The 27,500-nt window shown below is 44.7% G+C and overlaps 1 protein-coding gene across 1 annotated transcript in view; it reads left to right on the forward strand.

Moving 5' to 3' along the window:
• The window catches only part of LOC135529329 (beta-1-syntrophin-like), a 67,152-nt gene that overhangs the window by 9,711 nt on the left and 29,941 nt on the right, over positions 1-27,500 (forward strand). The window contains 2 exon segments of the mRNA XM_064958114.1: positions 14,297-14,363; positions 14,365-14,511. Coding sequence (XP_064814186.1) covers positions 14,297-14,363; positions 14,365-14,511 — 214 coding nt within the window.

Below are 27,500 nucleotides of genomic sequence, written 5' to 3' on the forward strand. Positions count from 1 at the left end.
GTGGCGCCTCTGGGGACCCTCGCAGCGGGCGCCACTGGACTGAAGGGCGCCTCTGGACTGAGGGGAGCCTCTGGACTGAGGGGCTGCGATTCTGGCGGCTCCGGAGTGACGGGCGCCTCTGGACTGAGGGGCTGCGCCTCTGGACTGAAGGGCGCCTCTGGACTGAGGGGCTGCGCCTCTGGACTGAAGGGCGCCTCTGGACTGAGGGGCTGCGACTCTGGCGGCTCCGGAGTGACGGGCGCCTCTGGACTGAGGGTCTGCGCCTCTGGAACTGAAGGGCGCCTCTGGACTGAGGGGCTGCGACTCTGGCGGCTCCGGAGTGACGGGTGACTCTGGCGGCGCCGGACAGGAGGGAGACTTGGTTCTGGGAGCAGGCACAGGACTCACCAGGCTGGGGAGACATACAGGCGGCCTCCTCCTTGGCCGAGGCACCGGATGCACTGGGCCGTGGAGGCGCACTGGAGGTCTCGAGCAACGAGCCTGCACAACCTGTCCTGGCTGGATCCCCCCTGTAGCCAGGCAAGTGTGGAGAGTTGGATCAGGCCACACTGGGCTGTGCTGGCGAACCGGGGACACCATGCGTAGGGCTGGTGCCGTATAACCCGGGCCGAGGAGACGCACTGGAGACCAGATGGTCCCTCCTGGCTCGATGCCCACTCTAGCCCGTCCGATTCGAGGAGCTGCGATGTAGAGCACCGGGCTATGCGCACTGGGGACACCGTGCACTTCACAGCATAACACGGTGCCTGCCCGGTCACTCTCTCGCCATGGTAAGCACGGGGAGTTGGCTCAGGTCTCCTACCTGACTCCGCAAATCTCCCCGTGTGCCCCCTCCAAATAATTCTGGGGCTGCCTCTCGTGCACGTTACCGCGAGCCAATTCCTCGTAGTGTCGTCGCTCCACTCGAGCTGCCTCCAGCTCCTCTTTCAGACGGCGATACTCTCCCGGCTGTGCCCAGGGTCCCTTCCGTCCAATATTTCCTCCCATGTCCAGGAGTCCATTACACGCTGCTTGGTCCTTTGGTGGTGGGTAGTTTTGTAACGAATGTCGTCGGGAGAAGGAGAAGAGGACCAAGGTGCAGCGTGGTAAGTATTCATAATACGTTTAATAAATACGAAAACTTGAACAAAAAAACAACAAACGAACAGTTCTGCAAGGTGCAATACACGAAACAGAAAACAACTACCCACAAACACAGGTGGGAACAGGCTACCTAAGTATGGTTCTCGATCAGACAACGACAGACAGCTGTCCCTGATTGAGAACCACACCCGGCCAAAAACAACAAAAACACAGAAAAAAGAACATAGAATGCCCACCCTAGACACACCCTGGCCTAACCAAAATAGAGAATAAAAAGCCTCTCTATGGCCAGGGCGTGACAAACAATCCCCACAGGAAGTACAGACTCCAAGGCAGGAATTACAGACTCCTAGGCAGGAAGTACAGACTCCTTGGCAGGAAGTACAGACTCCTAGGCATAGCAATAAACATAATGGACCCCAGCCTACTTTTATTTTCCCCTCTACTAAAATGGAACATTTCTATTTTGGAACAGAGTTGAGAACACACAGGTACAGATTCTAATGATTCTGGTTATTGACAGTTTCCAGGATATTGGTTTAGTTGAGTTTCTAAATGTGTTGACACGCACGCACGCACGCATGCACGCACGCACGCACGCGCACACACACACACACACAGAGAACACAGTGGAGAACAGAACATAGCGAGCCAAAGCCAACAGACAGGGTGATAGTGAGTGTTTATAAGTGTTTATAAAAGTGGCAGCAATATAGAGACAACCAGTAGGAAGGAGAGAGAAGCAGAAAGAAGGAGAGAGAACCAGTAGGAAGGAGAGAGCAGAACCAGTAGATAGGAGAGAGCAGAACCAGTAGACAGGAGAGAGCAGAACCAGTAGACAGGAGAGAGCAGAACCAGTAGACAGGAGAGAGCAGAACCAGTAGACAGGAGAGAGCAGAACCAGTAGACAAGAGAGCAGAACCAGTAGACAGGAGAGAGCAGAACCAGTAGACAGGAGAGAGCAGAACCAGTAGACAGGAGAGAGCAGAACCAGTAGGAAGGAGAGAGCAGAACCAGTAGATAGGAGCGATATGTGAACGAGAGAGAGAGGAATACTCCGAGTTCTGTGTATGACCTCACTCTGAAAGCATCCCGCTGGCGCCTGAACTAATGACACCACAACTACAACATAAGCGTGAGGATTAGATGAAAGGGCTTCAGCAAGGAATTCCCGTTAGACTACTTCATACCCTGCCCTTGCAGAGGTAGGCCTATTTGTATGCCAGATCTGTCAGCTTCTATGCATAATGATGGTCTTACGCTTCTGTTCGATGTTGATACCTTTCTGTACTTATTCTCCTTCGTTCCTTATAGAACAGGGCCTGTACTCGTGTTTCAGGGGAGGTTTCTTTACTTCGTTCCTTAAAGAACAGGGCCTGTACTCGTGTTTCAGGGGAGGTTTCTTTACTTTGTTCCTTATAGAACAGGGCCTGTACTCGTGTTTCAGGGGAGGTTTCTTTACTTCGTTCCTTAAAGAACAGGGCCTGTACTCGTGTTTCAGGGGAGGTTTCTACTTCGTTCCTTAAAGAACAGGGCCTGTACTCGTGTTTCAGGGGAGGTTTCTTTACTTCGTTCCTTAAAGAACAGGGCCTGTACTCGTGTTTCAGGGGAGGTTTCTACTTCGTTCCTTAAAGAACAGGGCCTGTACTCGTGTTTCAGGGGAGGTTTCTTTACTTCGTTCCTTAAAGAACAGGGCCTGTACTCGTGTTTCAGGGGAGGTTTCTTTACTTCGTTCCTTATAGAACAGGGCCTGGTACTCGTGTTTCAGGGGAGGTTTCTTTACTTCGTTTCTTAAAGAACAGGGCCTGTACTCGTGTTTCAGGGGAGGTTTCTACTTCGTTCCTTAAAGAACAGGGCCTGTACTCGTGTTTCAGGGGAGGTTTCTTTACTTCGTTCCTTAAAGAACAGGGCCTGTACTCGTGTTTCAGGGGAGGTTTCTTTACTTTGTTCCTTATAGAACAGGGCCTGTACTCGTGTTTCAGGGAGGTTTCTTTACTTCGTTCCTTAAAGAACAGGGCCTGTACTCGTGTTTCAGGGGAGGTTTCTACTTCGTTCCTTAAAGAACAGGGCCTGTACTCGTGTTTCAGGGGAGGTTTCTTTACTTTGTTCCTTATAGAACAGGGCCTGTACTCGTGTATCAGGGGAGGTTTCTTTACTTCGTTCCTTAAAGAACAGGGCCTGTACTCGTGTTTCAGGGGAGGTTTCTACTTCGTTCCTTAAAGAACAGGGCCTGTACTCGTGTTTCAGGGGAGGTTTCTTTACTTTGTTCCTTAAAGAACAGGGCCTGTACTCGTGTTTCAGGGGAGGTTTCTTTACTTCGTTCCTTATAGAACAGGGCCTGGTACTCGTGTTTCAGGGGAGGTTTCTTTACTTCGTTTCTTAAAGAACAGGGCCTGTACTCGTGTTTCAGGGGAGGTTTCTACTTCGTTCCTTAAAGAACAGGGCCTGGTACTCGTGTTTCAGGGGAGGTTTCTACTTCGTTCCTTAAAGAACAGGGCCTGTACTTGTGTTTCAGGGGAGGTTTCTTTACTTTCTTCCTTAAAGAACAGGGCCTGTACTCGTGTTTCAGGGGAGGTTTCTTTACTTCGTTCCTTAAAGAACAGGGCCTGTACTCGTGTTTCAGGGGAGGTTTCTTTACTTTGTTCCTTATAGAACAGGGCCTGTACTCGTGTTTCAGGGGAGGTTTCTTTACTTCGTTCCTTAAAGAACAGGGCCTGTACTCGTGTTTCAGGGGAGGTTTCTACTTCGTTCCTTAAAGAACAGGGCCTGTACTCGTGTTTCAGGGAGGTTTCTTTACTTCGTTCCTTAAAGAACAGGGCCTGTACTCGTGTTTCAGGGAGGTTTCTTTACTTCGTTCCTTATAGAACAGGGCCGGTACTCGTGTTTCAGGGGAGGTTTCTTTACTTCGTTCCTTAAAGAACAGGGCCTGTACTCGTGTTTCAGGGGAGGTTTCTACTTCGTTCCTTAAAGAACAGGGCCTGTACTCGTGTTTCAGGGGAGGTTTCTTTACTTCGTTCCTTAAAGAACAGGGCCTGTACTCGTGTTTCAGGGGAGGTTTCTTTACTTCGTTCCTTATAGAACAGGGCCTGGTACTCGTGTTTCAGGGGAGGTTTCTTTACTTTGTTTCTTAAAGAACAGGGCCTGTACTCGTGTTTCAGGGGAGGTTTCTACTTCGTTCCTTAAAGAACAGGGCCTGGTACTCGTGTTTCAGGGGAGGTTTCTACTTCGTTCCTTAAAGAACAGGGCCTGTACTTGTGTTTCAGGGGAGGTTTCTTTACTTTCTTCCTTAAAGAACAGGGCCTGTACTCGTGTTTCAGGGGAGGTTTCTTTACTTCGTTCCTTAAAGAACAGGGCCTGGTACTCGTGTTTCAGGGGAGGTTTCTTTACTTCGTTCCTTAAAGAACAGGGCCTGTACTCGTGTTTCAGGGGAGGTTTCTACTTCGTTCCTTAAAGAACAGGGCCTGTACTCGTGTTTCAGGGGAGGTTTCTTTACTTTGTTCCTTAAAGAACAGGGCCTGTACTCGTGTTTCAGGGGAGGTTTCTTTACTTCGTTCCTTAAAGAACAGGGCCTGGTACTCGTGTTTCAGGGGAGGTTTCTGAGGGGAGGACAGCTCATAATAATAGCCGTAATGGAGTTAATGGAATGGCATCAAACGGATGGAAACCATGTGTTTGATGTATTTTATACCATTCCACTGATTCCACTCCAGTCATTACCACGAGCCCCGTCCTCCCCAATTAAGGTGCCACCAACCTCCTGTGTCGTGTTTGTACACCTTTTCAGTACATCTTTGTCATGTTATCCTCTGAAACCTTCCCCTTGGATTGATGTAATAGGAACAGTGAATGCCAGAACTGTTGATCAGCTGATACACATAGAGGTCCATAGTTTAGGAATATAAACTGTTAAAACCTAATATATTTCTGTAATATATTGCCACTTCTCTTTAGAGATTGATGTAATGCAGTCAGACTGATCACTGTTGGTGGAAGCAGATCCCTGCCTTTTACAGTGAGTAAATGGGTGACGTCAGTGTTGTTCACATGGCCCTGTAATTTAAACTAACTCCATACAGTCTGATACATTTTGTTTATAGCAGGGTAATAATAGCTATGTTATTCATGTCTACTGTGACTCGTGATCAATGCTGTGGATTTAACGTGATTCACAGATTGTGTCTATGAAACTGTGTAGCCACCAAATGACTAATGAATCCCATGTCCCAGAGTTGTGGTCTTTGGTCGGATTAGGCCTCTGAACGCCCAATTTTTCAGTTTTTGATTTGTTAAAAAAGTTTGAAATATTCAATAAATGTCGTTCCACTTCATGATTGTGTCCCACTTGTTGTTGATTCTTCACAAAAAAATACAGTTTTATATCTTTATGTTTGAAGCCTGAAATGTGGCAAAAGGTCGCAAAGTTCAAGGGGGCCGAATACTTTCGCAAGGCACTGTATGTATACGTATATACTGTACTCTATATCATCTACTGCATCTTTATGTAATACATGTATCACTAGCCACTTTAACTATGCCACTTTGTTTACATACTCATCTTATATGTTTATACTGTACTCGATACCATCTACTGTATCTTGCCTATGCTGCTCTGTACCATCACTCATTCATATATCTTTATGTACATATTCTTTATCCCCTTACACTTGTGTATAAGTAGTTTTGGAATTGTTAGTTAGATTACTTGTTGGTTATTACTGCATTGTCGGAACTAGAAGCACAAGCATTTCGCTACACTCGCATTAACATCTGCTAACCATGTGTATGTGACAAATAAAATGTGATTTGATTTGATTTAATAGAACTGTATAATAGAACTGGACCACTAATAGAACTGGACCACTAGTAGACCTGTATAATAGAACTGGACCACTAGTAGAACTGGACCACTAGTAGAACTGGACCACTAGTAGAACTGGACCACTAGTAGACCTGTATAATAGAACTGGACCACTAATAGAACTGGACCACTAGTAGAACTGGACCACTAATAGAACTGGACCACTAGTAGAACTGGACCACTAGTAGAACTGGACCACTAGTAGACCTGTATAATAGAACTGGACCACTAATAGAACTGGACCACTAGTAGAACTGGACCACTAGTAGAACTAGACCACTAATAGAACTGGATCACTAGTAGAACTGGACCACTAATAGAACTGGACCACTAATAGAACTGGACCACTAGTAGAACTGGACCACTAGTAGAACTGGACCACTAATAGAACTGGACCACTAGTAGAACTGGACCACTAGTAGAACTGGACTACTAATAGAACTGGACCACTAATAGAACTGGACCACTAGTAGAGCTGGACCACTAATAGTACTGTATAATAGAACTGTACCACTAATAGAACTGGACCACTAGTAGAACTGGACCACTAGTAGAACTGGACCACTAATAGACCTGTATAATAGAACTGGACTACTAATAGAACTGGACCACTAATAGAACTGGACCACTAGTAGAGCTGGACCACTAATAGTACTGTATAATAGAACTGTACCACTAATAGAACTGGACCACTAGTAGAACTGGACTACTAGTAGAACTGGACCACTAATAGAACTGGACGACTAATAGAACTGGACGACTAGTAGAACTGGACCACTAGTAGAACTGGACCACTAGTAGAACTGGACCACTAGTAGACCTGTATAATAGAACTGGACTACTAATAGAACTGGACTACTAATAGAACTGGACCACTAATAGAACTGGACCACTAATAGAACTGGACCACTAGTAGACCTGTATAACAGAACTGGACCACTAGTAGAACTGGACCACTAATAGAACTGGACCGCTAATAGAACTGGACCACTAATAGACCTGGACCACTAGTAGAACTGGACCACTAGTAGCTCTACTGAAGTAACGTTGGCACGGACTCTTAACACTATCCTCACCAAACATAACAGCAGTAAAGACCTCTCTGCTATTGAAAACATAGTAAATGATTCCTTTGTCTTGTTGGTCCAGTGACCTACATGTGGGAAGCCAGGTTGTGAAAAAGCTTACTCATAATTCTCCTCTCTCATATTCCCAGTGAAGTACATGAGAGAAGCCAGCCTCTAGACAGGTTGTGAAAAAGCTTACTCATAATTCTCCTCTCTCATATTCCCAGTGAAGTACATGAGAGAAGCCAGCCCCTAGACAGGTTGTGAAAAAGCTTACTCATAATTCTCCTCTCTCATATTCCCAGTGAAGTACATGAGAGAAGCCAGCCCCTAGACAGGTTGTGAAAAAGCTTACTCATAATTCTCCTCTCTCATATTCCCAGTGAAGTACATGAGAGAAGCCAGCCCCTAGACAGGTTGTGAAAAAGCTTACTCATAATTCTCCTCTCTCATATTCCCAGTGAAGTACATGAGAGAAGCCAGCCCCTAGACAGGTTGTGAAAAAGCTTACTCATAATTCTCCTCTCTCATATTCCCAGTGAAGTACATGAGAGAAGCCAGCCTCTAGACAGGTTGTGAAAAAGCTTACTCATAATTCTCCTCTCTCATATTCCCAGTGAAGTACATGAGAGAAGCCAGCCCCTAGACAGGTTGTGAAAAAGCTTACTCATAATTCTCCTCTCTCATATTCCCAGTGAAGTACATGAGAGAAGCCAGCCCCTAGACAGGTTGTGAAAAAGCTTACTCATAATTCTCCTCTCTCATATTCCCAGTGAAGTACATGAGAGAAGCCAGCCTCTAGACAGGTTGTGAAAAAGCTTACTCATAATTCTCCTCTCTCATATTCCCAGTGAAGTACATGAGAGAAGCCAGCCTCTAGACAGGTTGTGAAAAAGCTTACTCATAATTCTCCTCTCTCATATTCCCAGTGAAGTACATGAGAGAAGCCAGCCTCTAGACAGGTTGTGAAAAAGCTTACTCATAATTCTCCTCTCTCATATTCCCAGTGAAGTACATGAGAGAAGCCAGCCCCTAGACAGGTTGTGAAAAAGCTTACTCATAATTCTCCTCTCTCATATTCCCAGTGAAGTACATGAGAGAAGCCAGCCCCTAGACAGGTTGTGAAAAAGCTTACTCATAATTCTCCTCTCTCATATTCCCAGTGAAGTACATGAGAGAAGCCAGCCTCTAGACAGGTTGTGAAAAAGCTTACTCATAATTCTCCTCTCTCATATTCCCAGTGAAGTACATGAGAGAAGCCAGCCCCTAGACAGGTTGTGAAAAAGCTTACTCATAATTCTCCTCTCTCATATTCCCAGTGAAGTACATGAGAGAAGCCAGCCCCTAGACAGGTTGTGAAAAAGCTTACTCATAATTCTCCTCTCTCATATTCCCAGTGAAGTACATGAGAGAAGCCAGCCCCTAGACAGGTTGTGAAAAAGCTTACTCATAATTCTCCTCTCTCATATTCCCAGTGAAGTACATAAGAGAAGCCAGCCCCTAGACAGGTTGTGAAAAAGCTTACTCATAATTCTCCTCTCTCATATTCCCAGTGAAGTACATGAGAGAAGCCAGCCCCTAGACAGGTTGTGAAAAAGCTTACTCATAATTCTCCTCTCTCATATTCCCAGTGAAGTACATGAGAGAAGCCAGCCTCTAGACAGGTTGTGAAAAAGCTTACTCATAATTCTCCTCTCTCATATTCCCAGTGAAGTACATGAGAGAAGCCAGCCTCTAGACAGGTTGTGAAAAAGCTTACTCATAATTCTCCTCTCTCATATTCCCAGTGAAGTACATGAGAGAAGCCAGCCTCTAGACAGGTTGTGAAAAAGCTTACTCATAATTCTCCTCTCTCATATTCCCAGTGAAGTACATGAGAGAAGCCAGCCTCTAGGCAGGTTGTGAACAAGCTTACTCATAATTCTCCTCTCTCATATTCCCAGTGAAGTACATGTGGGAAGCCAGCCTCTAGACAGGTTGTGAACAAGCTTACTCATAATTCTCCTCTCTCATATTCCCAGTGAAGTACATGTGGGAAGCCAGCCTCTAGACAGGTTGTGAAAAAGCTTACTCATAATTCTCCTCTCTCATATTCCCAGTGAAGTACATGAGAGAAGCCAGCCTCTAGACAGGTTGTGAAAAAGCTTACTCATAATTCTCCTCTCTCATATTCCCAGTGAAGTACATGAGAGAAGCCAGCCTCTAGACAGGTTGTGAAAAAGTACATGTGGGAAGCCAGCCTCTAGACAGGTTGTGAAAAAGCTTACTCATAATTCTCCTCTCATATTCCCAGTGAAGTACATGTGGGAAGCCAGCCTCTAGACAGGTTGTGAAAAAGCTTACTCATAATTCTCCTCTCTCATATTCCCAGTGAAGTACATGTGGGAAGCCAGCCTCTAGACAGGTTGTGAAAAAGCTTACTCATAATTCTCCTCTCTCATATTCCCAGTGAAGTACATGAGAGAAGCCAGCCTCTAGACAGGTTGTGAAAAAGCTTACTCATAATTCTCCTCTCTCATATTCCCAGTGAAGTACATGAGAGAAGCCAGCCTCTAGACAGGTTGTGAAAAAGCTTACTCATAATTCTCCTCTCTCATATTCCCAGTGAAGTACATGAGAGAAGCCAGCCTCTAGGCAGGTTGTGAACAAGCTTACTCATAATTCTCCTCTCTCATATTCCCAGTGAAGTACATGTGGGAAGCCAGCCTCTAGACAGGTTGTGAACAAGCTTACTCATAATTCTCCTCTCTCATATTCCCAGTGAAGTACATGTGGGAAGCCAGCCTCTAGACAGGTTGTGAAAAAGCTTACTCATAATTCTCCTCTCTCATATTCCCAGTGAAGTACATGAGAGAAGCCAGCCTCTAGACAGGTTGTGAAAAAGCTTACTCATAATTCTCTCTCTCATATTCCCATATTCCCAGTGAAGCTCCTCTCTCATACATGTGGGAAGCCAGCCTCTAGACAGGTTGTGAAAAAGCTTACTCATAATTCTCCTCTCTCATATTCCCAGTGAAGTACATGTGGGAAGCCAGCCTCTAGACAGGTTGTGAAAAAGCTTACTCATAATTCTCCTCTCTCATATTCCCAGTGAAGTACATGAGAGAAGCCAGCCTCTAGACAGGTTGTGAAAAAGCTTACTCATAATTCTCCTCTCTCATATTCCCAGTGAAGTACATGAGAGAAGCCAGCCTCTAGACAGGTTGTGAAAAAGCTTACTCATAATTCTCCTCTCTCATATTCCCAGTGAAGTACATGAGAGAAGCCAGCCTCTAGACAGGTTGTGAAAAAGCTTACTCATAATTCTCCTCTCTCATATTCCCAGTGAAGTACATGAGAGAAGCCAGCCTCTAGACAGGTTGTGAAAAAGCTTACTCATAATTCTCCTCTCTCATATTCCCATGAAGTACATGAGAGAAGCCAGCTTCTAGACAAGTTGTGAAAAAGCTTACTCATAATTCTCCTCTCTCATATTCCCAGTGAAGTACATGAGAGAAGCCAGCCCCTAGACAGGTTGTGAAAAAGCTTACTCATAATTCTCCTCTCTCATATTCCCATGAAGTACATGAGAGAAGCCAGCCCCTAGACAGGTTGTGAAAAAGCTTACTCATAATTCTCCTCTCTCATATTCCCAGTGAAGTACATGAGAGAAGCCAGCCTCTAGACAGGTTGTGAAAAAGCTTACTCATAATTCTCCTCTCTCATATTCCCAGTGAAGTACATGAGAGAAGCCAGCCTCTAGACAGGTTGTGAAAAAGCTTACTCATAATTCTCCTCTCTCATATTCCCAGTGAAGTACATGAGAGAAGCCAGCCTCTAGACAGGTTGTGAAAAAGCTTACTCATAATTCTCCTCTCTCATATTCCCAGTGAAGTACATGAGAGAAGCCAGCCTCTAGACAGGTTGTGAAAAAGCTTACTCATAATTCTCCTCTCTCATATTCCCAGTGAAGTACATGAGAGAAGCCAGCCTCTAGACAGGTTGTGAAAAAGCTTACTCATAATTCTCCTCTCTCATATTCCCAGTGAAGTACATGAGAGAAGCCAGCCTCTAGACAGGTTGTGAAAAAGCTTACTCATAATTCTCCTCTCTCATATTCCCAGTGAAGTACATGAGAGAAGCCAGCCTCTAGACAGGTTGTGAAAAAGCTTACTCATAATTCTCCTCTCTCATATTCCCAGTGAAGTACATGAGAGAAGCCAGCCCTAGACAGGTTGTGAAAAAGCTTACTCATAATTCTCCTCTCTCATATTCCCAGTGAAGTACATGAGAGAAGCCAGCCTCTAGACAGGTTGTGAAAAAGCTTACTCATAATTCTCCTCTCTCATATTCCCAGTGAAGTACATGAGAGAAGCCAGCCCTAGAGCTTACTCATAATTCTCCTCCTAGACAGGTTGTGAAAAAGCTTACTCATAATTCTCCTCTCTCATATTCCCAGTGAAGTACATGAGAGAAGCCAGCCCCTAGACAGGTTGTGAAAAAGCTTACTCATAATTCTCCTCTCTCATATTCCCAGTGAAGTACATGAGAGAAGCCAGCCCCTAGACAGGTTGTGAAAAAGCTTACTCATAATTCTCCTCTCTCATATTCCCAGTGAAGTACATGAGAGAAGCCAGCCCTAGACAGGTTGTGAAAAAGCTTACTCATAATTCTCCTCTCTCATATTCCCAGTGAAGTACATGAGAGAAGCCAGCCCCTAGACAGGTTGTGAAAAAGCTTACTCATAATTCTCCTCTCTCATATTCCCAGTGAAGTACATGAGAGAAGCCAGCCCCTAGACAGGTTGTGAAAAAGCTTACTCATAATTCTCCTCTCTCATATTCCCAGTGAAGTACATGAGAGAAGCCAGCCCCTAGACAGGTTGTGAAAAAGCTTACTCATAATTCTCCTCTCTCATATTCCCAGTGAAGTACATGAGAGAAGCCAGCCCCTAGACAGGTTGTGAAAAAGCTTACTCATAATTCTCCTCTCTCATATTCCCAGTGAAGTACATGAGAGAAGCCAGCCTCTAGACAGGTTGTGAAAAAGCTTACTCATAATTCTCCTCTCTCATATTCCCAGTGAAGTACATGAGAGAAGCCAGCCTCTAGACAGGTTGTGAAAAAGCTTACTCATAATTCTCCTCTCTCATATTCCCAGTGAAGTACATGAGAGAAGCCAGCCTCTAGACAGGTTGTGAAAAAGCTTACTCATAATGCTCCTCTCTCATATTCCCAGTGAAGTACATGTGGGAAGCCAGCCTCTAGACAGGTTGTGAAAAAGCTTACTCATAATTCTCCTCTCTCATATTCCCAGTGAAGTACATGTAGGAAGCCAGCCTCTAGACAGGTTGTGAAAAAAAGCTTACATATTCCCATAAGTACATGTGGGAAGCCAGCCTCTAGACAGGTTTCCCAGTTCTCCTCTCTCATATTCCCAGTGAAGGCATGAGAGAAGCCAGCCTCTAGACAGGTTGTGAAAAAGCTTACTCATAATTCTCCTCTCTCATATTCCCAGTGAAGTACATGTGAGAAGCCAGCCTCTAGACAGGTTGTGAAAAAGCTTACTCATAATTCTCCTCTCTCATATTCCCAGTGAAGTACATGAGAGAAGCCAGCCTCTAGACAGGTTGTGAAAAAGCTTACTCATAATTCTCCTCTCTCATATTCCCAGTGAAGTACATGAGAGAAGCCAGCCTCTAGACAGGTTGTGAAAAAGCTTACTCATAATTCTCCTCTCTCATATTCCCATGAAGTACATGAGAGAAGCCAGCTTCTAGACAGGTTGTGAAAAAGCTTACTCATAATTCTCCTCTCTCATATTCCCAGTGAAGTACATGAGAGAAGCCAGCCCCCTAGACAGGTTGTGAAAAAGCTTACTCATAATTCTCCTCTCTCATATTCCCATGAAGTACATGAGAGAAGCCAGCCCCTAGACAGGTTGTGAAAAAGCTTACTCATAATTCTCCTCTCTCATATTCCCAGTGAAGTACATGAGAGAAGCCAGCCTCTAGACAGGTTGTGAAAAAGCTTACTCATAATTCTCCTCTCTCATATTCCCAGTGAAGTACATGAGGAAGCCAGCCTCTAGACAGGTTGTGAAAAAGCTTACTCATAATTCTCCTCTCTCATATTCCCAGTGAAGTACATGAGAGAAGCCAGCCTCTAGACAGGTTGTGAAAAAGCTTACTCATAATTCTCCTCTCTCATATTCCCAGTGAAGTACATGAGAGAAGCCAGCCTCTAGACAGGTTGTGAAAAAGCTTACTCATAATTCTCCTCTCTCATATTCCCAGTGAAGTACATGAGAGAAGCCAGCCTCTAGACAGGTTGTGAAAAAGCTTACTCATAATTCTCCTCTCTCATATTCCCAGTGAAGTACATGAGAGAAGCCAGCCTCTAGACAGGTTGTGAAAAAGCTTACTCATAATTCTCCTCTCTCATATTCCCAGTGAAGTACATGAGAGAAGCCAGCCTCTAGACAGGTTGTGAAAAAGCTTACTCATAATTCTCCTCTCTCATATTCCCAGTGAAGTACATGAGAGAAGCCAGCCCCTAGACAGGTTGTGAAAAAGCTTACTCATAATTCTCCTCTCTCATATTCCCAGTGAAGTACATGAGAGAAGCCAGCCCCTAGACAGGTTGTGAAAAAGCTTACTCATAATTCTCCTCTCTCATATTCCCAGTGAAGTACATGAGAGAAGCCAGCCTCTAGACAGGTTGTGAAAAAGCTTACTCATAATTCCCCTCTCTCATATTCCCAGTGAAGTACATGAGAGAAGCCAGCCCCTAGACAGGTTGTGAAAAAGCTTACTCATAATTCTCCTCTCTCATATTCCCAGTGAAGTACATGAGAGAAGCCAGCCTCTAGACAGGTTGTGAAAAAGCTTACTCATAATTATCCTCTCTCATATTCCCAGTGAAGTACATGAGAGAAGCTAGCCTCTAGACAGGTTGTGAAAAAGCTTACTCATAATTCTCCTCTCTCATATTCCCAGTGAAGTACATGAGAGAAGCCAGCCCCTAGACAGGTTGTGAAAAAGCTTACTCATAATTCTCCTCTCTCATATTCCCAGTGAAGTACATGAGAGAAGCCAGCCCCTAGACAGGTTGTGAAAAAGCTTACTCATAATTCTCCTCTCTCATATTCCCAGTGAAGTACATGAGAGAAGCCAGCCCCTAGACAGGTTGTGAAAAAGCTTACTCATAATTCTCCTCTCTCATATTCCCAGTGAAGTACATGAGAGAAGCCAGCCCCTAGACAGGTTGTGAAAAAGCTTACTCATAATTCTCCTCTCTCATATTCCCAGTGAAGTACATGAGGGAAGCCAGCCCCTATGTGAAGAAGGGTTCTCCTGTGTCAGAGATAGGCTGGGAGACCCCCACCTGAGTCCCCGAGGCTGGGTAGCCCCCACTGTGACGTCCCCGTCACCCCCACCATGTCCCTACAGGGGGACAGGAGGTACATCCCCTTACAGATGTGTTACGTCACCAGGAGCATGACTTCTCCAGACCCTGAAGACAGGTAAAGGCTCCAGCATCATTCTGCTTTACTATTATTCTGTTTCCCCGTATATCATTATCTACAGGGGCGTAAGGACAGGGGTGCAGAGCTGAGTGGGGTCACACTTCTACAATTAGAATCGATTGGATTTATATTGCGAGTGTTTTGCCAGATGCAGTGCCTTCAGAATGTGAAGACAACAACCTCACAGAAGATGAACCATATCCATCAAACCTACCATATTTCCTGGTTTATTACAGACAGAACTGTCAGATACCTTACAGTGAATGCCTTCAGAATGTCCTCATACCCCTTCACTTGTTCCACATGTTGTTGGGTTACAGCCTGAATTCAAAATGGATTCCATTGATCTTTCTGCCCGCCCATCTACACACAGTAACCCATAATGACTAAGTGAAAACATGTTTTTATCAAATTTATTGGAAACTAAATACAGAAATATCTCATTTACATAGGTGTTCCCACGTCTGAGTCAATAATAATAATCAGCTGATGTCACAAACCTAGCCTCAATACATGTTAGAATTACATTCGGCAGTGATTACAGCTGTGAGTCTTTCTGGGTAAGTCTCTAAGAGCTTTGCTCACCTAGATTGTACAATATTTGCACATTATTGAAGGTGCTGAAGGTGCTGTAATAAAAGCAACACGTTACATTGTGACGGGGGAGAGACTCATCTCATCCAGCACCAATGAGAAACTCCCACCACTTGTTTTTCCTGGGACAGTGTAACAGGGATGGTCGTCTCTGTGACAGTCACAATGGATTAACTGCTGCGGTTCTCAACTATCAGAGTGTTCAGAGTTTAAGAGATGTTACCTTGATTAACCAACACAGAGAAACGGTTTCTATCTGACACACATAGTCTACCTTAATTAACCAACACAGAGAAACGGTTTCTATCTGACACACATAGTCTACCTTAATTAACCAACACAGAGAAACGGTTTCTATCTGACACACATAGTCTACCTTAATTAACCAACACAGAGAAACGGTTTCTGTCTGACACACATAGTCTACCTTAATTAACCAACACAGAGAAACAGTTTCTACCTTAATTAACCAACACAGAGAAACGGTTTCTATCTGACACACATAGTCTACCTTAATTAACCAACACAGAGAAACGGTTTCTATCTGACACACATAGTCTACCTTAATTAACCAACACAGAGAAACAGTTTCTACCTTAATTAACCAACACAGAGAAACGGTTTCTATCTGACACACATAGTCTACCTTAATTAACCAACACAGAGAAACGGTTTCTATCTGACACACATAGTCTACCTTAATTAACCAACACAGAGAAACGGTTTCTATCTGACACACATAGTCTACCTTAATTAACCAACACAGAGAAACGGTTTCTATCTGACATACATAGTCTACCTTAATTAACCAACACAGAGAAACAGTTTCTACCTTAATTAACCAACACAGAGAAACGGTTTCTGTCTGACACATAGTCTACCTTAATTAACCAACACAGAGAAACGGTTTCTATCTGACACACATAGTCTACCTTAATTAACCAACACAGAGAAACGGTTTCTGTCTGACACATAGTCTACCTTAATTAACCAACACAGAGAAACGGTTTCTATCTGACATACATGTCTACCTTAATTAACCAACACAGAGAAACGGTTTCTATCTGACACACATAGTCTACCTTAATTAACCAACACAGAGAAACGGTTTCTATCTGACACACAGTCTACCTTAATTAACCAACACAGAGAAACAGTTTCTACCTTAATTAACCAACACAGAGAAACGGTTTCTATCTGACACACATAGTCTACCTTAATTAACCAACACAGAGAAACGGTTTCTGTCTGACACATAGTCTACCTTAATTAACCAACACAGAGAAACGGTTTCTATCTGACACACATAGTCTACCTTAATTAACCAACACAGAGAAACGGTTTCTATCTGACACACATAGTCTACCTTAATTAACCAACACAGAGAAACGGTTTCTATCTGACACACATAGTCTACCTTAATTAACCAACACAGAGAAACGGTTTCTGTCTGACACATAGTCTACCTTAATTAACCAACACAGAGAAACGGTTTCTATCTGACACACATAGTCTACCTTAATTAACCAACACAGAGAAACGGTTTCTGTCTGACACATAGTCTACCTTAATTAACCAACACAGAGAAACGGTTTCTATCTGACACACATAGTCTACCTTAATTAACCAACACAGAGAAACCGTTTCTCTGACACATAGTCTACCTTAATTAACCAACACAGAGAAACGGTTTCTATCTGACACACATAGTCTACCTTAATTAACCAATACAGAGAAACGGTTTCTATCTGACACACATAGTCTACCTTAATTAACCAACACAGAGAAACGGTTTCTGTCTGACACACATAGTCTACCTTAATTAACCAACACAGAGAAACAGTTTCTACCTTAATTAACCAACACAGAGAAACAGTTTCTATCTGACACACATAGTCTACCTTAATTAACCAACACAGAGAAACGGTTTCTATCTGACACACAGTCTACCTTAATTAACCAACACAGAGAAACAGTTTCTACCTTAATTAACCAACACAGAGAAACGGTTTCTGTCTGACACATAGTCTACCTTAATTAACCAACACAGAGAAACGGTTTCTATCTGACACACATAGTCTACCTTAATTAACCAACACAGAGAAACGGTTTCTGTCTGACACATAGTCTACCTTAATTAACCAACACAGAGAAACGGTTTCTATCTGACATACATAGTCTACCTTAATTAACCAACACAGAGAAACGGTTTCTATCTGACACACATAGTCTACCTTAATTAACCAACACAGAGAAACGGTTTCTATCTGACACACAGTCTACCTTAATTAACCAACACAGAGAAACAGTTTCTACCTTAATTAACCAACACAGAGAAACGGTTTCTATCTGACACACATAGTCTACCTTAATTAACCAACACAGAGAAACAGTTTCTACCTTAATTAACCAACACAGAGAAACGGTTTCTATCTGACACACATAGTCTACCTTAATTAACCAACACAGAGAAACGGTTTCTATCTGACACACATAGTCTACCTTAATTAACCAACACAGAGAAACGGTTTCTGTCTGACACATAGTCTACCTTAATTAACCAACACAGAGAAACGGTTTCTATCTGACACACATAGTCTACCTTAATTAACCAACACAGAGAAACGGTTTCTGTCTGACACATAGTCTACCTTAATTAACCAACACAGAGAAACGGTTTCTATCTGACACACATAGTCTACCTTAATTAACCAACACAGAGAAACGGTTTCTGTCTGACACATAGTCTACCTTAATTAACCAACACAGAGAAACGGTTTCTATCTGACACACATAGTCTACCTTAATTAACCAACACAGAGAAACCGTTTCTCTGACACATAGTCTACCTTAATTAACCAACACAGAGAAACGGTTTCTATCTGACACACATAGTCTACCTTAATTAACCAATACAGAGAAACGGTTTCTATCTGACACACATAGTCTACCTTAATTAACCAACACAGAGAAACGGTTTCTGTCTGACACACATAGTCTACCTTAATTAACCAACACAGAGAAACAGTTTCTACCTTAATTAACCAACACAGAGAAACAGTTTCTATCTGACACACATAGTCTACCTTAATTAACCAACACAGAGAAACGGTTTCTATCTGACACACAGTCTACCTTAATTAACCAACACAGAGAAACAGTTTCTACCTTAATTAACCAACACAGAGAAACGGTTTCTGTCTGACACATAGTCTACCTTAATTAACCAACACAGAGAAACGGTTTCTATCTGACACACATAGTCTACCTTAATTAACCAACACAGAGAAACGGTTTCTATCTGACACACATAGTCTACCTTAATTAACCAACACAGAGAAACGGTTTCTGTCTGACACATAGTCTACCTTAATTAACCAACACAGAGAAACGGTTTCTATCTGACACACATAGTCTACCTTAATTAACCAACACAGAGAAACGGTTTCTGTCTGACACATAGTCTACCTTAATTAACCAACACAGAGAAACGGTTTCTATCTGACACACATAGTCTACCTTAATTAACCAACACAGAGAAACGGTTTCTATCTGACACACATAGTCTACCTTAATTAACCAACACAGAGAAACGGTTTCTGTCTGACACACATAGTCTACCTTAATTAACCAACACAGAGAAACGGTTTCTGTCTGACACACATAGTCTACCTTAATTAACCAACACAGAGAAACAGTTTCTAGCTTAATTAACCAACACAGAGAAACGGTTTCTATCTGACACACATAGTCTACCTTAATTAACCAACACAGAGAAACGGTTTCTATCTGACACACATAGTCTACCTTAATTAACCAACACAGAGAAACGGTTTCTATCTGACACACATAGTCTACCTTAATTAACCAACACAGAGAAACGGTTTCTATCTGACACACATAGTCTACCTTAATTAACCAACACAGAGAAACGGTTTCTATCTGACACACATAGTCTACCTTAATTAACCAACACAGAGAAACGGTTTCTATCTGACACACACAGTCTACCTTAATTAACCAACACAGAGAAACAGTTTCTACCTTAATTAACCTTATGCCCTCAGCTTGACCTTTACTTTAGGGACCAATCGATCATGCTCGCCTTGTCTTTAGATATTTTTAAAAATGATATCTTTTACCGTTATTTAACTAGACAAGTCAGTTTAAGAACAAATTCGTATTTACAATGACGGCTTAGAAACAGTGGGTTAACTGCCTTGTTCAGTGGCAGAACCACAGATTTTTACTTTCTCAGCTCGGGGGTTCAATCCAGCAACCTTTCGGTTACTAGTCCAACACTCTAACCACTAGGCTACCTGCCGTCCCTACACTCTAACCACTAGGCTACCTGCCGTCCCTCCACTCTAACCACTAGGCTACCTGCCTGCCCCTACACTCTAACCACTAGGCTACCTGCCGTCCCTACACTCTAACCACTAGGCTACCTGCCGCCCCTACACTCTAACCACTAGGCTACCTGCCGCCCCTACACTCTAACCACTAGGCTACCTGCCGCCCCTACACTCTAACCACTAGGCTACCTGCCGCCCCTACACTCTAACCACTAGGCTACCTGCCGCCCCTACACTCTAACCACTAGGCTACCTGCCGCCTCTACACTCTAACCAGTAGGCTACCTGCCGTCCCTACACTCTAACCACTAGGCTACCTGCCGTCCCTACACTCTAACCACTAGGCTACCTGCTGTCCCTACACTCTAACCATTAGGCTACCTGCCTGCCCCTACACTCTAACCACTAAGCTACCTGTCACCCCTACACTCTAACCACTAGGCTACCTGCCGTCCATACACTCTAACCATTAGGCTACCTGCCTGCCCCTACACTCTAACCACTAGGCTACCTGCCGTCCCTACACTCTAACCACTAGGCTACCTGCCTTCCCCCTACACTCTAACCACTAGGCAACCTGCAGTCCCTACACTTTAACCACGAGGCTACCTGCCGTCCCTACACTCTAACCATTAGGCTACATGCCTGCCCCTACACTCTAACCACTAAGCTACCTGTCACCCCTACACTCTAACCACTAGGCTACCTGCCGTCCCTACACTCTAACCATTAGGCTACCTGCCTGCCCCTACACTTTAACCACTAGGCTACCTGCCGTCCCTACACTTTAACCACTAGGCTACCTGCCGTCCCTACACTCTAACCACTAGGCTACCTGCCGTCCCTACACTTTAACCACTAGGCTAACTGCCGTCCTTACACTTTAACCACTAGGCTACCTGCCTTCCCCTCCACTCTAACCACTAGGCTACCTGCTGTCCCTACACTCTAACCACTAGGCTACCTGCCGTCCCTACACCCTAACCACTAGGCTACCTACCGTCCCTACACTTTAACCGCTAGGCTACCTGCCGTCCCTACACTCTAACCACTAGGCTACCTGCCGTCCCTACACTTTAACCACTAGGCTACCTACCGTCCCTACACTCTAACCACTAGGCTACCTGCCGTCCCTACACTCTAACCGCTAGGCTACCTACCGTCCCTACACTTTAACCACGAGGCTACCTGCCGTCCCTACACTCTAACCACTAGGCTACCTGCTGTCCCTACACTCTAACCATTAGGCTACCTACCGTCCCTACACTCTAACCACTAAGCTACCTGTCACCCCTACACTCTAACCACTAGGCTACCTGCCGTCCCTACACTCTAACCATTAGGCTACCTACCGTCCCTACACTCTAACCACTAGGCTACCTGCCGTCCCTACACTCTAACCGCTAGGCTACCTACCGTCCCTACACTTTAACCACGAGGCTACCTGACGTCCCTACACTCTAACCACTAGGCTACCTGCTGTCCCTACACTCTAACCATTAGGCTACCTGCCTGCCCCTACACTCTAACCACTAAGCTACCTGTCACCCCTACACTCTAACCACTAGGCTACCTGCCGTCCCTACACTCTAACCATTAGGCTACCTGCCTGCCCCTACACTTTAACCACTAGGCTACCTGCCGTCCCTACACTTTAACCACTAGGCTACCTGCCGTCCCTACACTCTAACCACTAGGCTACCTGCCGTCCCTACACTTTAACCACTAGGCTAACTGCCGTCCTTACACTTTAACCACTAGGCTACCTGCCTTCCCCTCCACTCTAACCACTAGGCTACCTGCTGTCCCTACACTCTAACCACTAGGCTACCTGCCGTCCCTACACCCTAACCACTAGGCTACCTACCGTCCCTACACTTTAACCGCTAGGCTACCTGCCGTCCCTACACTCTAACCGCTAGGCTACCTGCCGTCCCTACACTCTAACCACTAGGCTACCTGCCGTCCCTACACTCTAACCACTAGGCTACCTACCGTCCCTACACTCTAACCTCTAGGCTACCTGCAGCCCCTACACTCTAACCACTAGGCTACCTACCGTCCCTACACTCTAACCACTAGGCTACCTGCCGTCCCTACACTCTAACCACTAGGCTACCTGCCGTCCCTACACTCTAACCGCTAGGCTACCTGCCGTCCCTACACTTTAACCGCTAGGCTACCTGCCGTCCCTACACTTTAACCGCTAGGCTACCTACCGTCCCTACACTCTAACCTCTAGGCTACCTGCAGCCCCTACACTCTAACCACTAGGCTACCTGCCTGCCCCTACACTTTAACCACTAGGCTACCTGCCGTCCCTACACTTTAACCACTAGGCTACCTGCCGTCCCTACACTCTAACCACTAGGCTACCTGCCGTCCCTACACTCTAACCACTAGGCTACCTGCCGTCCCTACACTCTAACCACTAGGCTACCTGCCGTCCCTACACTTTAACCACTAGGCTACCTGCCGTCCCTACACTTTAACCACGAGGCTACCTGCCGTCCCTACACTTTAACCACTAGGCTACCTGCTGTCCCTACACTCTAACCACTAGGCGACCTGCCGTCCCTACACTCTAACCACTAGGCTACCTGCCTGCCGGAGCATCGGGAGGATCTGAGTCTATGGCCTTAGACATAGATATGCCTGTTATTTATACAGTCATTTAGACAGGCCTGGTATCTATACAGTCATTTAGACAGGCCTGGTATTTATACAGTCATTTAGACAGGCCTGGTATCTATACAGTCATTTAGACAGGCCTGGTATCTATACAGTCATTTAGACAGGCCTGGTATTTATACAGTCATTTAGACAGACCTGGTATCTATACAGTCATTTAGACAGACCTGGTATTTATACAGTCATTTAGTCAGACCTGGTATCTATACAGTCATTTAGACAGACCTGGTATTTATGCAGTCATTTATACAGGCCTGGTATCTATACAGTCATTTAGACAGACCTGGTATCTATACAGTCATTTAGACAGGCCTGGTATTTATACAGTCATTTAGACAGACCTGGTATCTATACAGTCATTTAGACAGGCCTGGTCTTTATACAGTCATTTAGACAGGCCTGGTATTTATACAGTCATTTAGACAGGCCTGGTATTTATACAGTCATTTAGACATGCCTGGTATTTATACAGTCATTTAGATATGCCTGGTATTTATACAGTCATTTAGACAGGCCTGGTATTTATACAGCCATTTAGACAGGCCTGGTATTTATACAGTTATTCAGACAGGCCTGGTATTTATACAGTCATTTAGATATGACACACAAACATCACTACTTTGATGGTTATATTGTCATGTTTGTTGCTGTTGTTCTACTGTTAGTGTGATACTGCAACACTGACAACAGAGGTAAGACCTATGTGCTGTGTCACAGAAATATAATTACTAGAAGGGGTGGCCCTCAGAGCCATGGCAATTTGACTAGAAAGTGAATTGTCCTACAGTTCTAGTGGTTCTATGTCTAAGCAAATTGGATGCAGTCTATCACAGTGCAATCCGTTTTGTCACCAAAGCCCGATATACTACCCATCATTGCGACCTGTACACTCTCGTTGGCTGGCACTCGCTTCATACTTGTCGCCAAACCCACTGACTTCATGTCATCTACAAGACCCTGCTAGGTAAAGTCCCCCCTTATCTGAGCTCGCTGGTCACCATAGCATCACCCACCTGTAGCACGCGCTCCAGCAGGTATATCTCTCTGATCACCCCCAAAACCAATTCTTTCTTTGGCCGCCTCTCCTTCCAGTTCTCTGCTGCCAATGACTGGAACAAACTACAAACATCTCTGAAACTGGAAACACTTATCTCCCTCACTAGCTTTAAGCACCAACTATCAGAGCACCTGTACATAGCCCACCTATATTTTAGCCCAAACAACTACCTCTTCCCCTACTGTATTTATTTTATTTATTTTGCTCCTTTGCACCCCATTGTTTCTATCTCTACTTTGCACATTCTTCCACTACAAATCAACCATTCCAGTGTTTTACTTGCTATATTGTATTTACTTCGCCACCATGGCCTTTTTTTGCCTTTACCTCCCTTATCTCACCTCACTTGCTCACATCGTATATAGACTTGTTTATACTGTATTATTGACTGTATGTTTGTTTTACTCCATGTGTAACTCTGTGTCGTTGTATGTGTCAAACTGCTTTGCTTTATCTTGGCCAGGTTGCAGTTGTAGCTGAAAACTTGTTCTCAACTAGCCTACCTGGTTAAATAAAGGTGTTCTCAACCAGCCTACCTGGTTAAATAAAGGTGTTCTCAACTAGCCTACCTGGTTAAATAAAGGTGCAATAAATAAATAAATAATGCTCTTTGGTCTGTGAGATGAACCACACTATGAAGAGGAAATCAGTCACTGAGGGGTTAGACCACAGCTAACCTACTTAATGACGAGCCAATGGCTCACATACAGTGCATTCAGAAAGTATTCAGACCCCTTGACTCTTTCCACATTTTGATACGTTAAAGTCTTATTCTAAAATGAAAAAATAAACAAAAAATCTACACACAATACCCCATATTAACAAAGCAAAGAGTTTGTGTGTTTATAACAATTAAATATCACTTTTACAGCACATAGGTCTTACCTCTGTTGTCAGTGTTGCAGTATCACACTAACAGTAGAACGACAGCAACAAACACGACAATATAACTATCAAAGTAGTGAATGTTTTATCCAGTCTGTCCCAAAGCACATCAGATGTATATCACACACTACCACAACCTAGCATTTGTTTGTATTGAGTGATATTTACTGGCGGCACTACAGTGTTTTGGTCGTGTATTAAATACTTCTATCGTTTCAGCACGTTGCTCACAACAACAGGCCAACCTTCAGGTACTTTAGAGCTACATACTGGATGATGCCTGTTACCACACAAACACACATGCTGCTATCTGAGATGTTCCGGACGTGTGCTGCAGGCTTGTTGTAGCTGACTGGTAGAGAGGAGCAGAGCTCTCGTCACTAGTGGAAATGTAAACAGCTGTTAGGTGAGAGACGTCCACACTACCCAGCCAGGAGAGGAGAGAGTTTCCTGCACGTTTCGTAGTTTTATGTAGCTGCTAAACAGCTGTTAGGTGAGAGACGTCCACACTACCCAGCCAGGAGAGGAGAGAGTTTCCTGCACGTTTCGTAGTTTTATGTAGCTGCTAAACAGCTGTTAGGTGAGAGACGTCCACACTACCCAGCCAGGAGAGGAGAGAGTTTCCTCCCTCCTCAGACATATTTAATGCATCTCTCTCTCTTCCAGATTTTCTCTTCCAGAGAGAGAGAGAGAGATGCATTAAATATGTCTGAGGAGGGAGGAAACTCTCTCCTTTCTTGAGACAGACGGACGGACGGACGGACGGACGGACGGACGGACGGACAGACAGACAGACAGACAGACAGACAGACAGACAGACAGAGAGAGAGAGAGATGCAGTAAATCTGTCTGAGGAGGGAGGAAACTCTCTCCTCTCTGGAGACACAGACAAACAGACAGACAGACAGAGAGAGACAGAGAGAGAGAGAGAGAGAGAGAGAGAGAGAGAGAGAGAGAGAGAGATGCAGTAAATCTGTCTGAGGAGGGAGGAAACTCTCTCCTCTCTGGAGACACAGACAAACAGACAGACAGAGAGAGACAGAGAGAGAGAGAGAGAGAGAGAGAGAGAGAGAGAGAGAGAGAGAGAGTTAAACGATGCTCAAGTGTAGAACAGTTTTTGCTTATTTTAGCTTGAGATATTTGCCTTTTGCGAGCAGTTTTTTTTCTCTCTCAAATAAAAAGCAGTTTGTCAGTGGAAAACAAACAGGCAGACAGACCATCATTGACCAGGAAAGGCATTGAAAGATTTGCCACACAGTGAGTCCACTTTCTAAATCTGGCCTGACTGGATGTGGATGGGCCTTGAATGGGGAGAACACACCTGGGTTCAAATACTATTTAGTTGTGCTTGATTGAGCTTGTAAGTGCAATGCCTACCCATCTGGCACTCCAGGCAGACTAAAGCAAACACTCAAAAGTATACAAAATGATTCCAAATATTCTTTGAACCCAGCAGGTCTGGGGGAGAGCTTGGGCCTCTTTCCAGGAACCAGCCAGCCAGCCAACCAGCCAGCCAGCCAGCCAGCCAGTCAGCCAGCCAGCCAGCCAGCCAGCCAGCCAGCCAACCAGCCAACCAGCCAGCCAGTCAGCCACCCACCCAGCCAGCCAACCAGCCAACCAGCCAGCCAGTCAGCCACCCACCCACCCAGCCAGCCAACCAGCCAACCAGCCAGCCAGCCAGCCAGTCAGCCACCCACCCAGCCAGCCAGCCAACCAGCCAGCCAGCCAGCCAACCAGCCAGCCAACCAGCCAGTCAGCCAGCCAGCCAACCAGCCAGCCAGTCAGCCAGCCACCCAACCAGCTAGTCAGCCAGCCAGTCAGCCAGCCACCCAGCCAGCCAACCAGCCAGCCAGCCAGCCAGCCAGCCAGCCGGCCTCTAACTAACGTAAACACTTCAGCTCCCTCCATATGACATCTGACTTCTGTTTCTCCTCAATCAAGTCTCTGGTTTCTATTTTTAACTGTGGTGGGGGACTGGGGAGTGGGGGAGGGTTGGTGGGGGCGAGTAGGAGAGAGAGCACCTGCAGTTGATCTAGTGGTTTGTGACATCATGACAACATGGTCTCCCACTGTCTCTGATTAATGACAGGTAGATTTATCAACAGTGGTCATACTCAAGGCCCAGGTCCAAACGAGCTTCAATGCCATACAACACTCCTTCCGTGGCCTCCAACTGCTCTTAAACGCTAGTAAAACCAAATACATGCTTTTCAACCGATCGCTGCCTGCACCCGCACGCCCGACTAGCATCACCACCCTGGATGGTTCCGACCTTGAATATGTGGACATCTATAAGTACCTAGGTGTCTGGCTAGACTGTAAACTCTCCTTCCAGACTCATATCAAACATCTCCAATCGAAAATCAAATCAAGAGTCAGCTTTCTATTCCGCAACAAAGCCTCCTTCACTCACGCCGCCAAACTTACCCTAGTAAAACTGACTATCCTACCGATCCTCGACTTTGGCGATGTCATCTACAAAATTGCTTCCAACACTCTACTCAGCAAACTGGATGCAGTTTATCACAGTGCCATCCGTTTTGTCACTAAAGCACCTTATACCACCCACCACTGCGACTTGTATGCTCTAGTCGGCTGGCCCTCGCTACATATTCGTCGCCAGACCCACTGGCTCCAGGTCATCTACAAGTCCATGCTAGGATAAGCTCCGCCTTATCTCAGTTCACTGGTCACGATGGCAACACCCATCCGTAGCACGCGCTCCAGCAGGTGTATCTCACTGATCATCCCTAAAGCCAACACCTCATTTGGCCGCCTTTCGTTCCAGTACTCTGCTGCCTGTGACTGGAACGAATTGCAAAAATCCCTGAAGTTGGAGACTTTTATCTCCCTCGCCAACTTAAAACATCTGCTATCTGAGCAGCTAACCGATCGCTGCAGCTGTACATAGTCTATTGGTAAATAGCCCACCCATTTTCACCTACCTCATCCCCATACTGTTTTTATTTATTTACTTTTCTGCTCTTTTGTACACCAATAGCTCTACCTGTACATGACCATCTGATCATTTATCACTCCAGTGTTAATCTGCAAAATTGTAATTATTTGCCTACCTCCTCATGCCTTTTGCACACAATGTATATAGACTCCCCTTTTTTTTCTACTGTGTTATTGACTTGTTAATTGTTTACTCCATGTGTAACTCTGTGTTGTCTGTTCACACTGCTATGCTTTATCTTGGCCAGGTCGCAGTTGCAAATGAGAACTTGTTCTCAACTAGCCTACCTGGTTAAAATAAAGGTGAAATAAATAAATAAAATAAAAACGGTTTCCTTCAACCTTGTTCATTTGATTTATTTTTTGTTGTTAGCTGAATGTATTCATAATATACTTAGCTAATGTTTCCAATACCAAAAAGGCTTGAAACTTACTGCACATCCCAC

Source organism: Oncorhynchus masou, unplaced genomic scaffold, assembly GCF_036934945.1.
Source record: "Oncorhynchus masou masou isolate Uvic2021 unplaced genomic scaffold, UVic_Omas_1.1 unplaced_scaffold_1132, whole genome shotgun sequence".
Classification (NCBI taxonomy): domain Eukaryota; kingdom Metazoa; phylum Chordata; class Actinopteri; order Salmoniformes; family Salmonidae; genus Oncorhynchus; species Oncorhynchus masou.